This window comes from Patagioenas fasciata, chromosome 13 (genome assembly GCF_037038585.1).
Source record: "Patagioenas fasciata isolate bPatFas1 chromosome 13, bPatFas1.hap1, whole genome shotgun sequence".
In the NCBI taxonomy this organism is placed as follows: domain Eukaryota; kingdom Metazoa; phylum Chordata; class Aves; order Columbiformes; family Columbidae; genus Patagioenas; species Patagioenas fasciata.
Genome location: NC_092532.1, coordinates 6,747,347 through 6,762,548, shown reverse-complemented (window position 1 = coordinate 6,762,548; position 15,202 = coordinate 6,747,347). Strand labels below are relative to the sequence as shown.

The window sequence follows — 15,202 nt, the reverse complement described above, 5'->3', positions numbered from 1 at the left end:
GAGGTTTACTTATCTAAGCTCCAGCCCCAGTGCTTTCTTCCTGCTGTGAGAGTGACAAGTGCGTCATCCCTGCCCATTGGTCCGCCCGCCCCGAGACGTACAGTCACTCGCGCCAATCCCGCCCCCAGGGCAGATCCCTCAGCTGCCGCCCGCCCCGCCCCGTGCCTGGAGAGGAATCGGCGTTCTGTAGCAAGGCGGCTGTCATTGGCTGGCTTTGTGGCCACCGCCCCGCCCCGCCGAGCCTTCCCGGAAGAACCGAGCGGCGATTGGCCGAAGGGAAGGCTGGGTCCGGATGTGCGCTGCTGAGGGGCGGGCTGTCAATGGGGCAGTGGCGGGGCTAGCGGGGAGCGGCGGGGCCTGGGCCGCGCCGGGCGGAGCGGCGGGAGCAGGGAGCGGGTGAGCGAGCACCTGGGCGCGGCGGCACCGCGGGGCCCGGCCCGGCCTGCGCGGGTGGGAGGCCGGCGGGGTGGTGGGGAGACAGTCCTCGGTGGGGCGGGAGGGCGGCGGGTGTCCCGGGCGGCGCACCCGAGGGGCCAACACCTGTCGCCGGAGGGGGTCGGGCGGCGCCCGCCTGTTGTCCCTGTGAGGAGCTGCCCCCGCCGCGCAGCGTCTGCCGGCGCGGGTGGCCCCAGCCCGGCCACAGGCGGGGTCGAGCGCCAGGCTCGGGGCGGCCGCTCGGGGCCCGGGGCGGCTCCGGTCCCACGGGGCTCCCTCCCTCGGCGCCTTGCGAGCGGCGGGGCCGGGCCTGGCGGGACGCAGCGCCGGACTGGCGAGAGCGGGTTCGCCCCGCTCGGGCCTCCGCAGAACTATTTGTTTTTCTCCAGCTGTCAGTCCCGTCTGAGCCCAGCCGTCCTGTGCACCTGGGCGGGTCACTCCCCCTGCTGGCTTTTAAACTGTTCGCTCTTCTGTAAACTCGTTTTCTGGACGTAGATTATGGTTTCCTGCAGAAGTGTGTTTCAGGCTGGAGGAGCTGGCAAACAGGCTCGGCGGGTCAGTGTTGTGCTCAGCGCTGCCTTGTCCAGGAGATTCAGGTGTGGGCTGGTGAGGCCCTGAAGAGCTCAGGAGCAGGTGTGCTGAGGAGGAATGTGTTCTGATGGAAACTCTCAGACACAGCTGCTGGACAAATGTGTAGCATGTAACGTGCTTCTCTGGTGCCCTGCCTGTTGAGCTTTGTTCGTTCTCAGGTGTAGGAGTGGTCCTTTGCACTTTCAGATAGGGAACAAAATGCATAGAAACATATATGTAATTTTATATATGTTCGTCTAGATTTTTTTTTTTCCTTTCTCAAATCCTTTATGTTTCCGGAAAATATTTAGAAAAGCACTCCGTTCCAAACGGATGAAATTTTTGTCAAATTGGTTTGGTGTTGTATTTAATGACTAATGAAGACACGGGAAAAATTATAGAATCATAGAATCATTTTGGTTGGAAGAGACCCTCAGGATCATTGAGTCCAACCATAACCCAACCTAACTCTAGCACTAAACCATGTCCCTAAGAACCTTGTCTAAAAGCCTTTTAAACCTCTCCAGGGATGGTGACTCCACCACTGCCCTGGGCAGCCTGTTCCAATGCCCGACAGCCTTATGACATGTGATATGACAGTAGGTATAAATAATAGAAGTAATCTATAATGAGAGAAGCTAGAGTAGAGAATGCGAAGGTGCAAGAGCAAAGTATTTAAAACTTTGGTTTATGTTAGTGATAACATGTTTTTTGCAGTATTTTATAACAATGATGAAGTACCACATGAGTTTATGCTTGCTCAGACTGTTTTCCGCTTAGGACGGTCACTGTTACTTTCTATTCTTGAAATAGCAGAAATCAGTAGAAAGTATTACTGAGTGGCACACTATTAAGCCTGTTGGTAAGTGCAGCACTGTGAATGATGACCTGTGAAAGGAGACAGGGTGATGATTTTGAGTGTATTTATTTCATTTTCATAAAATGAAGAGGGTGTCTTGAGTGCTTTCGGGAAGCTGATGACTTCAGTAGCCACAGCTCGTAGCTGCTGTAGCAGTAGGTACCTGGTAGCAGATGCTGTAGCCTGTGTAACTGCCCAAAGATTCCACTTAATGATATTGGGGCTTGGCTCTCCTTGTTTGCTGCAGACCTTCTACCTAGTGAGAAGTAGGATAAACAGTCTCACTTAAATGTGTTGTTACTTTTTAAAAAATTATTCTTGTGATTAATGCGGGGTGGTAAATTGTGAGGTGAAGGCACTAGAGAGCATTAGTAGTTGTAGATACGTTTCCTGTACAGAAGTCATTCTCTACTCACATGTAGCGTAGTGAGGAGGAATGAACATGATTTGAAATAAACTCTAAAACACCTTTGAAGGCTTTTTAAATGACTCTTCTCTGGGAAGCTGGTACTCTTAGGTTTTTAGTTTTCCATCATAAACAGTATTTTAACAGGTGAATGAGACCGGAGACAGTTTGACAACAAGTTGAGGCCAATACTATGTATTACTTATTACTGGCAGGCAACTGGATAAAAGATCTCCAAGCAGCAGAATCTCTGTAGTACAACTAGAGCTAAAATAATGTTTTGTTTGGAGATGTAAACTGTTCTTAATAGCTTGTAAGTAGGCATCTCTATAATTAAAAGCTTTTCAAAAAGCTGTGAGAGTACTGAAGATGCATAGCTGCTTTCTGAAAGGTGGAGTCAGTGAGTGAACTCACTGTGCCAGTTATCGAACTTCTGGATCAGTTCCCTGTTTCGCTGGAAGCAGGTTAGGCTGTTTTTTACATACACACCTCATTCTTTTTCCTGCTCAACTCCTATATCTCTGTCTCTGGAATAATGCAATTTACATTACCTAGTCTCAAAAAAACACCAGCCCAAACCAAACAAACGAAGAAAAAAAAAATCCCACCCCAACCCCATAATTACTCCAGATTCCAGCTCATTGTGTCTAGACCCGTCGTACCTCAGCTTCCAGCGCTTTTCTCTCTTGTCAAAGCCATGGCACGCAGGTGCTCTCTGTGCATCAGTTCCTCTGATTACACCAGAGTTTCCTGAGGAAGCGTCTTGGTACCTTCCTAGCCGAGCATCTTGTTGTCTTGCTTATTCTGACTGAGTTTCATGGACAGGAGAGGGAAAAAGTGAAAACCCCTCCCTGCCATCACAGGACATGCCTCAGTGCAGTAGCTGGGCTTTGACTCTGTTTTCAGTGGCTCAGAATGGTGTGAAACTCTCTGGCTGCTGAAGAGGAAAAATATCTGGAGGAATAACGTGTACTGGAATGTTTGAGATTGTTTTGGGGTGGGGAAATTATTTAGTTTTCATCACTTTTCTGAATGATGCTTGCATTTTTCAAATGCTTGGCTGCTTCATAATCTATGATACCTATGCTTGGATATATCAATGTTTCTTTTAAAAACTTACCTTTGCTAGACATCCTTGGAATAAATTGTCTGACTTTTTTTTTTTTCTTTTAACAAAATTGGCATTTATTTTCCTTTTAGGAAAATTTCTGATCGTAACAGATCGTTAGTTTTCTCTATAAGCTAACCGAAGCAATGGGTGAACGGGTGATGCCTTACTTGCTGTAGAAAATCGTAGTGGTTAACCCAATAGAGTCCTGTGCCATTCTCTCTGTTTGTTTCGCATCCCATGAATTGCCTCAGTCAGTGATGTACTATTGCCTGTTAAAGAAACTGAGTAAAGTGAATTGCCTGAAAACTCAGTTAATGTAACCAGAAATTGAGGAGTGGAAGGGAAACTAGGAGAACTAGGGGAAAAAACCAGTAGAGGAAATAGACTGTGCCAGACAAGAAGTGCGATGGATGGTTCTTGTACAAACAATAGCAATACTTCAAAAAAAAAGAGCAGAGAAAACCAAGGACATAGACAGTGGATGACACACTGAAACTCTAAATGCTGTTAAAGTCCTTGTTACTGAACTGCTGATCAAAAGAGCACTAAGCCTTGGAATCATAATGAAACCATTAAATAAGCTACGGCAAAACTATAGTGTTGTGTGGCTTTGTCAGTTCCTGGTGGTGTTCCAATGCGGATGAAACCAGAGTGACACATGCCTGGTGCAGACTCAATGGGAGGATCATCTCTTTTACCAGGAATGCCGGAGGTTTTTTGTAACTGGAGCGCTCCAGAAACAGAGTCAGCAGCGTGTGCGAGGGGCAGTGCTTCACCACGCGAGAAGAGCCACCGGCACTGTGCGCGGCTGGGCTGAAATGGTGCAGTCGTAACTTCTTCATATTTACACCTGTAGAGGATCTTTCTTGACTGCGCTGAGCCAAGAGATGTTTTTTGTTTTGGTTTGGTTTTTTTTTCCAGTTGGCAAGACACAAAATGGAATGCAGAACCTAGAGTGTCTTTCCAGCAGAAAAAAGGCAGGGATTCACGCGCAAAAAAATATTTCATAGCTATATTGTTGTCCTGGGGTCTAATATATAATAGAGCTTTTGCAATTTTAACTATTGTTAGTCTTAACTACAAGAAGTTTTCTTCTGAAGTTACAGAAATGTAAAGCTGGCTGCAGAATTAGAATCCTATTTATTTATAGAGTCCTGTTTATCTGTTAGAATGCACGTTCATTCTGTGTATTTTTAGGATATAAACCAGAGAGGCCTGTGGACACTCTGAAGACGCTGAGAAGCTGCAGTCCTTTATTTGGAATACACGTTATGAACCCTTTCTGGAGCATGTCTACAGGTTCTGTGCGCAAGGTGGGTGTTGAATGAGTGGGTGCCGTAACATGCAGTGAGGGTGGTGGCGGTTCTGGAAAAGCCCGTCAGACAACCTATGAATACAGTCGGAGCATGTGTGTTATCCCAAGGATCGTGTTCATCTTCAAGAAAAGTGTAAGCGAGTTGTATTACCTGGAATGTGACTGTGGATGGAGTCTGCTCCAGAATTGGTTGACTTTTCTTAGCTGAGGCATCTTTAAGTAGGGAAGATGAAACAAACTTGTTCAAATGGTTGAAACACGTGTTTCTTAGGACACTTGCTTATGGGCTTATATAGAGCTTTAACCAAATATTGCATGTGCAGTGGGTGTTGACCAAGCTGTGCCTCCATAATGCTATTGCTGCTTTAGATGGCAGCGATGATAAAAGCAGAGTAGTTCAAGGGTTAATCACTTCTTGGGTGTTCAGTGCTAGGGCAAATTATATAACCGTGTTGTTGATGCTTGTGACATAGGTGTTGTTACTAGTCTGAGTCTCAAGCACTTCAAAACACTGTAGCGTAACTTAGGCCTTTAGTCACTGCAACTAGCCTAAATCAGGTCTATAGCCTGCAGGTTTCTCTTGGCAATCTATACGCTCATTTTGGGGTCTTTAAGTAGTACAGTGTTCTCTAGTAGTGTAGCAGTGACCAAATAAGTAGGAAAGGATTGGTTTTGGTTTTTCTTTTTTTTAATAGAAGACAGCATAGGCATAAAAGGTTGATATAGCAAAACTATTTAAACTGGGCTTGATATTGCTGTCAAACGGTGATTCTCTCACAGTGGGAATGGGACTACACGATCAGCTCCAAGTGAGATGTTGGTGTCTTAAGCACAGGCATGAAGTGCAATACATAACGTTTTCTGTGTAAAGTTCTTATTTCATCTCAGCTTTACTACACTACTTTTAAAGACTATTTGAAACCTAGAGTGTGAGGATGCCTGTCAGTGGAAATGATTTATCTTGAATGCGCTGTGTGCTAGAAATAGATTGACTTCTAAGCTGATGTTCTACACTGTCTAGTTCCAGTTTCTAAATAAACGTAAGCCTCCTTAAGCGTTTGTCCTAATCTGCGGATTTCCTATCCAGCATTGATGACTTCTGTACGTGTAGGCTAGGTTTGATTGAATCAAAGTCTATTTAAAAACAAAACCTAAGGAGACACCACCCCCACCTCCCTGCCCCCAAGCAATAGAACACCAAACCCAGGAAATACTTCATTGGCCAAACTTGTAATTAGCAAGGCTGGGTTTAAATCTGTGTTAAAATATGTTCAGATATTAAATGCCTATGAAATATGGCCTGTAATCTCATGGTTCTCTTTTAATCTAACAGCGACCTGAAGCTGAAGAGAAAACTTTGAGTGGAGAGCTGCGAACCAGTCCTCTACGAGCCTCTACAAAGAAACAGTTGCCTTCTATTCCAAAGAATGCTGTGCCAATAACCAAGCCTGCTTCACCTGCCACCTCGTCCCAGTCCACAAATGGAACACATGCTTCTTATGGGCCTTTTTATTTGGAGTATTCCCTCCTTGCAGAATTGTAGGTTTTTGCTTTATTTTTTGTCTTTTTTTGGGTTGCTGGATTTATGCTTCAGTGGGAAAAAAACCATGCAGGGATCTAGTTCTTTCATAGTGTCTCTGCCTTAGTCTTTGAATAAGGCAGTAAAACTTAAGTTTCACAAAGTTTGCTTTCTGAAGCAGCAGTTTCAATCTCTTGAGGTAGCAGGGGAGAGGAAAATGAGATTAGATTTTAAAGGGTGTGTTTAGATGCAGTTATCCAAGTTATTGCATTTCTAAGTCGTCAGGTAAATGCCTTTTAGGTTTAGCAATCGTAAGAGCTTTTTAGTCAGAACTACTCAGTTTTTGGAACAAGTATTAGAACAGAAGCAAGCAGCTGTCAAGTGGGGAGGTGGTTATGAATGTAGGGTGCTGTCTGATGGAGTCAGGATGTGGGAGCTTCCTTCAGTAGTTGCATGGAACACTTGAACACCACCTGATATGACTTATTAAACGGATATTAAGAGACTCCATTCTTTCCTGACTTTCAGTGATGCCGAATGTGAAACTTAGGGAGGAGTTAGTGTGATTTAAATAGCTTATTTTGGATCTGTTGTGTTTGATCCAATCTAGTGGTTTGTAGGCTGCTGCAGGAGCACACAAATCTCTACTTGTCTGCACAACTTTCTAGTTCTATCAAGTTACATAAACTATGTTGTGCTACAAAGCTGAAGGGACTTCCTCTGTAACAGACATTCTGGATTCTCAAGTATGTTGTGCCTTTTGGAATGGAATCCCTGGAGTCCTTATGCAACATTGAGTTTCATTCCTTGCATTTAACCATTTAATTGAAAGCGAGAACTCTCAAAACATTAATCTCTCTTTTTTTCTGGGAACTGACCCTGACTTCTTAATTCAAGAAAGATCTTTTTCTTCTGCAGCATGCAAAAATGTATTGGTATCACGATGTAAACTCCTCTAGCTTAACAAACCATTATTAGGGAAATAATGAAAATTTTGGAGATCATAAGCAGAGAATTGTGTTCATATTTTGCTTTAATATTATTGTTTATTTGTGCAAGCATGAGGAGTTTAATTTAATGGGCCTATATGCCAAGTAACTGGAAAACCTATGAAGTGACTAATTTGGTTTATCGTTTTGTGTTCAGTAGAATTTGCCTACCATACAACTACAGCTGGTTAAACTTACTCGCAACTTCTTGCGTTCAATGATTTGAAAAATAGTAAAAATAGCACATTTTGCCCCAGTAGTGCTGTTGATTGTCAAGTGGAGTTTCCTAAAAGGCAAAGGGAGAGGGAGAAACTCTTTTGGTAATGATCTGGTCCTTGGGGACTGAAGATCATCACAAGACAGACAGCAAATAAGCGCAAGTTTGGGAAAATGATGTCCATCTTGTTAATGAGATGCCTCTGATCACTCGATGCAGGTCTCTAATACACCCTGCTGCTGCTTCTTATTCTCTGTTATGTTTGTCAGCTGCCAGTGTAACCTCTGTTTGACATGCAGCATAGTCTTATCTAAAACTGAAAAATTACTTGTTTAAAATTGAAGTTGAAGCTTTTGTCGCATGTCAGAATTAACTACAATTGATAGCAAGTCTGCATTCAAAATTACATAGTTGCTTTTCTTCTTTACTTTGGGGTTTTGGTATAAAAGTGGACATTTCAGTACTGACGTGCATTAAATGCATTTACTGGGGGAAGAATTTATTTCTGCTTTAACGTACTCATGGAGCTGTTCTAAATACTGATTCTGTTTGCAGTACCTTGGTTGTAAAGCAGAAATTGCCAGGCGTCTATGTGCAGCCATCTTACCAATCAGCATTAAGTAAGTTTAAACTTAACTTTTAATTTTTTATGTATACAGATATATTTAAATTCTTTCACTCAAGCAAAATTTCTCACTTGCAGTGTGGTTTGGTGTAATATTCATAAGACATGGGCTCTACCAGGACGGTGTGTTTAAATTTACTGTCAATATTCCTGATAATTACCCCGATGGAGACTGCCCGGTAAGTAGTTGTGTGTGTCTTGTTTTCTGATGTACTAAGTATGACATTTTGTTAACACTAATATACTGATTAGCTTTGAATTTCTTTGAGCTAGTTTTGTTCTGTTGGCTGGGCTCATTTGTGATGTCTTGTATGTATTTCCTAATACCTGTGGAAGAATCGTGTTACTCTGATTACTGAGGCTGGCATACAGTGAATTTCATGGGTTAGATGCATTAAAGTATTAAGTAATCAACAAGGTCTTTACTTTACCTATTGATTGCTACTTCCTTGGCAAGGAAGTTAATGTTTAAACGCTTAAAGAAGTATCTAAATTCTGAGGAGTGATATAATGGAGCATAAACTCCAAGCACCTGTGCTATGCTTGCTGAAGTACTGCAGGGTTTCTTGCCTCTCTTCTAAATTAAATTGAAACAAAGAACTAAAAGAACTTGAGAAGAAAGTTGGTGAAACAAAGGGAGAGGGAGACACTATGGTGTTACCTTCCACCTCTTTTCTCTCTTTTTATATTTAGGAAAAAATATACAAGTTATATCAATCAAAAAATGTTTTAAAAGTGGTGGCAACGTGACTCCTGAGCAGAGCAGCTGGCTGCCTTGGCCACATTTCTTGAGGAGGAAGACTAGCGGACAGGTGTATGTAACTGCTGCAGCTGGGAACGAGCTGTTAGGTCACGAAGCTGTCTGCTTGGTGTCAGGCTTTGTGTAAAGCTATTATCTTTCGAAGGACAGAACTGGTACAAAGCAGTTCCTTTCAAAAATTGGACTTTAGTACCGCTCATACAGCCAGCATTTTTTTTGCTAATATAGGGCTTTAAAATCTTCCTGTTGTAACTAAGTTTTCTTTTGGAAGAATGCACGAACACCAGAGGAAGGTGGCTGTACAGAACTGAAGGCACTGTGGTGTTGCTGCACAGTGTAGGGTGAAAAAAGTATTGGTTGTAGCTCAAGTGTGTGAAAAGCTTTCAGTCACAAATAGCTAAACAAGAAAAACTCCTTTCATTGTATCTTGTCCAATATTATTACCTGTGTAGACACTAGAGCTTATGCAGTTGGCTGGGTTAGTTTCCTGATTTGGTGATAAGCATGTGAGAGAGGACAGGACCCTGCATGTGACATGAGTGTTGGGCTGCATTTTCACAGCTGGTGTAAATCACTTCAGGTTGCTTTCTTTTAGTACTGTAACAATTAATTAGTACTTGGAAGCAACATGTAACTGACCTTCACCCAGTGGATTTAACATTAGGATTGAAGCTGTTATAACTAATTTATCTTTTCTAATGCAGCGCTTGGTTTTTGATCTGCCCGTCTTCCACCCACTAGTAGATCCTGTGTCTGGTGAACTGGATGTGAAAAGAGCATTTGCAAAATGGAGGTTAGTGGTAGCATACTGGTGTATAATTTGAAAGAAGTTTGTTCCTTTCTTCATTGTGTTTTGTTCTTTTAGGCGAAACCATAATCACATATGGCAAGTATTAATGTATGCTCGCAGAGTCTTCTACAAGATTGATACGACGAGTCCTCTGAACCCCGAGGCTGCAGTGCTGTGAGTATCTTTCTAGCATACAGACATGGTCTCATAAGAGGTTTGTTTTTCCATAGACCTGCAGAAGCAAGAGGTTTGTAGAATTATTTATCAGTTCATGGTCTCTGCCTCTAGAGCTGGTTGCGCTAGGAACTAAAGTTGAGGCTTTGCCAGGTGGCTCTAGAGCAAACCTTTGCCTTCTTGCAATTACTTAAGGTTACTTCTCTCCTGCAGGTATGAAAAAGATATTCAGCTGTTCAAAAGTAAAGTGGTAGACAGTGTCAAACTATGCAGCAGTCATTTATTTGATCAGCCCAAAATAGAGGATCCCTATGCAATCATGTAAGTACCATGAGCAAATTCACCATGTTGTAACGTTTCGAGAACAAGTTTTGTTATAGTTGTTGATTTGAAGGCTTACCCTGCCAAGCTGACTGACCTATTTTTTCTTAGATTCACAGCAACACTTTGGGTATTCTGAATATTCCTACCCTCATTTCCTTCTGTTCAGTTTTGAGTGAATCTTGAATATAATCAGACTTGTGTGTGTACTGTTTTTTCACTAAGCAACCAAGACTTAAACTCAACAAAACCACAAACAAACCAACCCCAAAACAAAGAAACAAATTACCCTAAAACACCCTCCCTCAAGTAGAGACCCATGGAGTAAATATTGCTTTTGGGCTTTCCTGAACTCAGTTTGCATGATTGTCACTTGGGTCATGCTTTTGTAATAACTTTAAGCTTGACTTCACAGGGGCTGGAGCAGTCAGCTCAGTAGTGAGTATGAGTAGAACTTCATGTAACACCTGCTGAATTGCCAGTTTCCATGGCAAGTGAAAATTAAAGCCTAAATATTTCTTGTTGAAAAGATCCACGGCAGTGGATTAATGGATTTAATTCCTAACTGTATGTTTTAACACTGAAAACTCAGACTTGTAGTTTACTTGAAATTCAGTAAAGTAAACCAAGGAAAACTGCTGCTTTCTGCCTGTTTATGATGTAGTTTGTAAAAATCCAAAGTAAGAGAGAACTATACTTTCTCCATAGTTTTTCCCCATGGAATCCAGCTATACATGATGAAGCTAGAGAGAAGATGTTGACTCAGAAGGTATGTGCAAAGTCCACATTCTCCTGTGTAGTGAGGGTTTATTGCCTGATAAGGGAGGGAAGGTTCTCTGTCTCCTTGTGATGAACATGTACCAGACAGACCTTATTCCAGCCCTCTTTTGGATCAGTGGGTGTGCTGAAGCTGATTTGCTCTCCTAACTAAGCGCTTATGTCACTGTTCTAACTCCAGTGTGTTAAGCAATTCATCATTTAGCCAGCTACAAAGCTTTGTGAGTGCAATTGTTGGCAGACGTGGCACATTTTTTTTTTGTTCAGGAAAGGAAGGGAAAGATAAAGGAGAGGTTTGTGAGCTGCCTGTTTGCTTGTCATGAGCTCGACTACTTCTGCATAACCTGACAGTCCCCAAATTCATTCTCTTCTGTTTTGAGACCTTTCGTTACTGAATCAAAGCGTCAGGGCTTTCTTTCTATTCCAAATTTTCTGATGCAGCACAAGCAGAGTTGAGTACCTTGCGCACATCTGTAACGCTACCGTTAATTGAAAGGTTCTTGCAGTGACTTCTATCACAAAACACTCTTACTAATACAGTAAGAGTGTGTTGGTTCAGCTAGCTTTCACATGAACAACACCTTTGATTTTGTGGCAGGGGAATGGGTGTGTTTGGCTTTTTTGGTTTTGGGGTGGGTTGGTTGGTTTGTTTGAATTGTTTCTTTGTACTTGACAAGAGCCGGCACACAGCACTTCTGTGTCTGCACTGAGTGGCATGACGGGTCCATCCACTGGCAGCACCTCGGGTTCTGAAATGGTGGCTGGTGTCTTTGGTGGGATGGCAAGGAAATGTGCTCTAAATGTCTTACTGACTTGAGCTCCTTGCACTAGAGCTGTGCTGTGGTTTGCTGCTTTTTTTTGTAGTTGATAAAAAAAATTGTCAGTCCGAACAGCAGTCTTCCTCACTGCAAGCTTTACATCATGTTCTTGCGTGTCTTCTTGCAGGAATGAGTTTTTTCTAATGTTCTTAATATAATACGCTGCCTGTGAGCTCAGTGTAGCAATGTTCCCAACTGCCAGAGTCATAGTAGGACTTGAGGTGAGGTGGCCTTTCTCCAACCTTAGAACACACAGGAAGATATTTTGGTCAGATTCTGACTTGCTGATGTTCTTACAAGAACTTAAGAAATATTTTGGACTTTTTTTTTTCCCCCTTCTCCTTCATTCTCCAACTCCTTTTTTCTTATCATTTAAATAAAAGACAGGTTGAGGTACTTGAAGTGGAAGGGATATGATGTCTCAGAAGGCGATAGCAAACGTATTGCCGGTGATGACTTTTCTTTCGCCTTTTTCTTTGGAGATGCACGTTAACTTCTTAAGTGAGAACTGCCATCTTCAGTGACTATTGCACGTGTGGTACTTTAGTTGCTGGAGTAGTTTGTTGATAGCAGGAATGGGCAGACTTCTGTGCCTTTCGCGATTTGTTCCCAGGTGCCGGTGTAGCTGAGAATGTTCTTTTCCGTCCTTGTAAAAGGAGGTTCTCTAATTCTGTCTCCTGCCTTTCCCTTCTTGTGTGGCCCTGGATCCTTGTTTATTGCCTGTGTAATTCCTGGGCCCTGTTCTAGAGCTGTACCAGATGATGCCGCAGTTCCCTGCCCAGCCCATGTCTTCTGCTGAATGATGTCCTGTGTGCACCACGCGATAGGCAGGTGCTGTTCCACCAGCCTAGAGCTGAACTGAGCCCCCCGGTTTGCTGTTCTCTGATGTGTTATGGCAACTCTGCCACGCAGTGCCCCCTTTTACACAAAACATGGGGAGGGACAGAAGAAGTGCACATTCAGTTTTCTTGCTGACTTAGTTTATTTTGTCAGGCAAAAGTCCTCCCATCATATGACAAGAGTCTACTTGTGTAATTATCCCTTTCTAGAACGTGGTGCATCATTCCAGGTTTGATGTAGTTGGCCCACAGGTGATCTAAGGAGCCTGTGGCAGAGTGGAGGCAGGGCTAGTTCCTGGTATGCAAAAAACCTGCGAGCTGCTCTGTTCCTTTGACCTGCTAGAGTGGGTATCTAATTTACTAATCTTCTTAGAGTACTTGAAGTCTGCCGATGCTTGAAGTTGCACCTCTCTTCCTCAGCCTGAAGCTGTTTTTCTGTCTTCAAAATTCCAATAGTCAGTCTCAACCGTTTGTTGTGTTGGGTATGAAGAGTTACTGTTTAAGCATTTAATTGTGATAAGTGCTCAGGGAGGGGAAGGACCATGCTTTGCTATACTGCATGGTATAGCAAAGGTATTGGTTGCTTCTTTGCCTTGTTAACTTGCTCTGAGGAGCCGTCAGTGGGGTGCAGTGCTCCTCAGCACACGCAGCATCACAAGTTCTGTGCTGCACTTACAATGTCAGATTAATGACAGAAATGTTTCCGTTTGGATTGATGCAGCTTTCTCTAGAACCAAAAAAATTGGCAAAGAGCCGTGCAGTGGTGCTGGGCCATGGCCTTCAAGCAAAAGACACTGTTGAAAGAGTATCTTTAAATCATTATGGTGGGGCAATAGTATGTGAACTAAGTCACTAAACCTCTCCTGTAACATCAGGGTAGTTCTGCCGATGCCACACAGGTTCACAGAAACCAAATCAACAGCCGTTTTGCTGTTTCTCTTTGAGGAGAGTAAGCTATGATAGCTTCTTTTGTGCTTGTATTTGCCAAAGGCAAAATGGATGGGGAGGGAATGAGGAGGGTTTGAGATATCCAATAATTTTGACTTCAACTTTCTTCTACGTAGAAGAAGCCAGAAGATCAGCACTGCAAAAGCACACACGTATCTGGCCTGTCCTGGGTAAAGCCTGGCTCAGTTCAGCCTTTCAGCAAAGAAGAGAAGACGATGCCCACTTAGCTCTTCTGGACCATGGTGCACAAAACACTTTCTGTGGGTGGAGGGAATGTAATGGAGGGAGAAAAGGCAACGCGGCGGTTTCCTTCTTGACTACGGATTAGTAAAACCCGAATGGTAGCAGTGACTCCAGTAAACCTGTTCAACGGATTGCTAGCTCGTAATGTTTTACATATGCATTAGGTTTTAAAGGCTTGCCTGGAGTTTGGAAGTCTCTCTTGAACACTGCAGTACTTCTACCTGAAGACTGTCTAGGGTGGGTAATTCCTCAGGGCTTTGAAATGCCTGGAGGTTTTGGATTGGTTTTTAAGCTTTTATTTTTTTCCCTCCAGGAAAAGCAATTTTTTTAAAAAAAATCTTAAATTACTGGCAGAAATATTAGCATTGGAAATATGATGCCAGAGGTAAGCTGTGTTCATGTAAACTAATATAGCAGAATTAAACACTATATTTAATGGTTTTAAATACTTTTGGTTTCTATTGTAAATACATTAGGATTTGAAATTGTAAATAGACGGTTGACTCCATTTAGCACTTTCCAGAGGTAAAACTGGGGATGATGTATGATGTATTATTGATTTGTAAATGGATATTGTCACTAGAGCGCACATTAGTCTGACAGGATGAAAGCAGAATGTCAGTCTTGTTAGACTTTTATTACATAAACACTAAAAATCAAAGCTTTTAATGGTGGTCTCTTGAGGTAATAATATTGTAGAGGATTTTAGATTCCCTAGGTGTCTAGGGGATTACTGCGGGTAGCTTGACTAATGTGTGTTAATAGTGACATCTTAAAATAAAAAGAAACTGTGATCTCACTTTTGTCGCTCTCTTTGTCCGTACTGTGGCTGTGTAGCAGAGACTGGCAGCGGGTGGGAGCACCCGCCGCACGTGTGTTCGGGCTGCGATGGGGTAACGGGTACTGCAGGGACTGGTTAAACACAGCTTTGTTGCACCCGCAGGAGAACCCCGTAAAGCACGTGGGAGCTCAGGACCGAATCTTTACTTCTCACAAGAGTCTTCCCAGTGTCAGAGCCTGGCAGAACACCTTGTTCTTGCCTGACGGGATTTTCCTGTCAAAGCCTGAATGCTTTTCCTTTGGCTCCTCATACTTGTGCTGATGGCATGAATGCAAACTCTACTGTTTAGTAACAAGTAGCGATGACTTCATGCATGTGGTGTTTGCAGAGGGGTAGTGGTGTGGTGTGTGGCTTGGCTTTGGTTTCTTATTTTCGTCCTTTGTTTTTAACTGACAAATCCACTTGTCATATAGCAACCTTTCTCTGTTCCATCTGAGAACTTCTCAGCTCTTAAGGAAATAGACAAAGACTTCACAAGTAATATGCTATTCATATACCAAATGGTTAATGTTCTGTTAAGGATGACTTGAGGGGTTTCTGTGCAGCACTTAACACTGTATAAGTTAAATACTTAATCAGTTTTGGGTAAAGTTGAAATGTTAATGCATGATGTTGCTTTAAACCTTTCAAAGTTTCTGCCTTTGA

The 15,202-nt window shown here is 42.9% G+C and overlaps 1 protein-coding gene across 2 annotated transcripts; it reads left to right on the top strand.

Annotated features, from left to right (window-relative positions):
• Positions 1–295: 295 nt before the first annotated feature.
• AKTIP (AKT interacting protein) lies at positions 296–14,515 on the top strand. Of its 2 annotated transcripts, none has more exons than XM_065848161.2 (10): positions 296–396; positions 4,579–4,694; positions 6,030–6,235; positions 7,977–8,041; positions 8,125–8,225; positions 9,511–9,599; positions 9,672–9,770; positions 9,984–10,091; positions 10,800–10,860; positions 13,593–14,515. In XM_065848161.2, exons 2-10 carry the CDS (start codon positions 4,653–4,655, stop codon positions 13,698–13,700), a joined length of 879 nt encoding a protein of 292 aa, XP_065704233.1. In that variant the 5' UTR covers positions 296–396; positions 4,579–4,652; the 3' UTR covers positions 13,701–14,515. The 2 variants fall into 2 exon arrangements, with proteins under 2 accessions (XP_065704233.1, XP_065704232.1); XM_065848160.2 differs by having other exon boundaries at positions 13,590–14,515.
• The last annotated feature ends 687 nt before the right edge of the window (positions 14,516–15,202 follow it).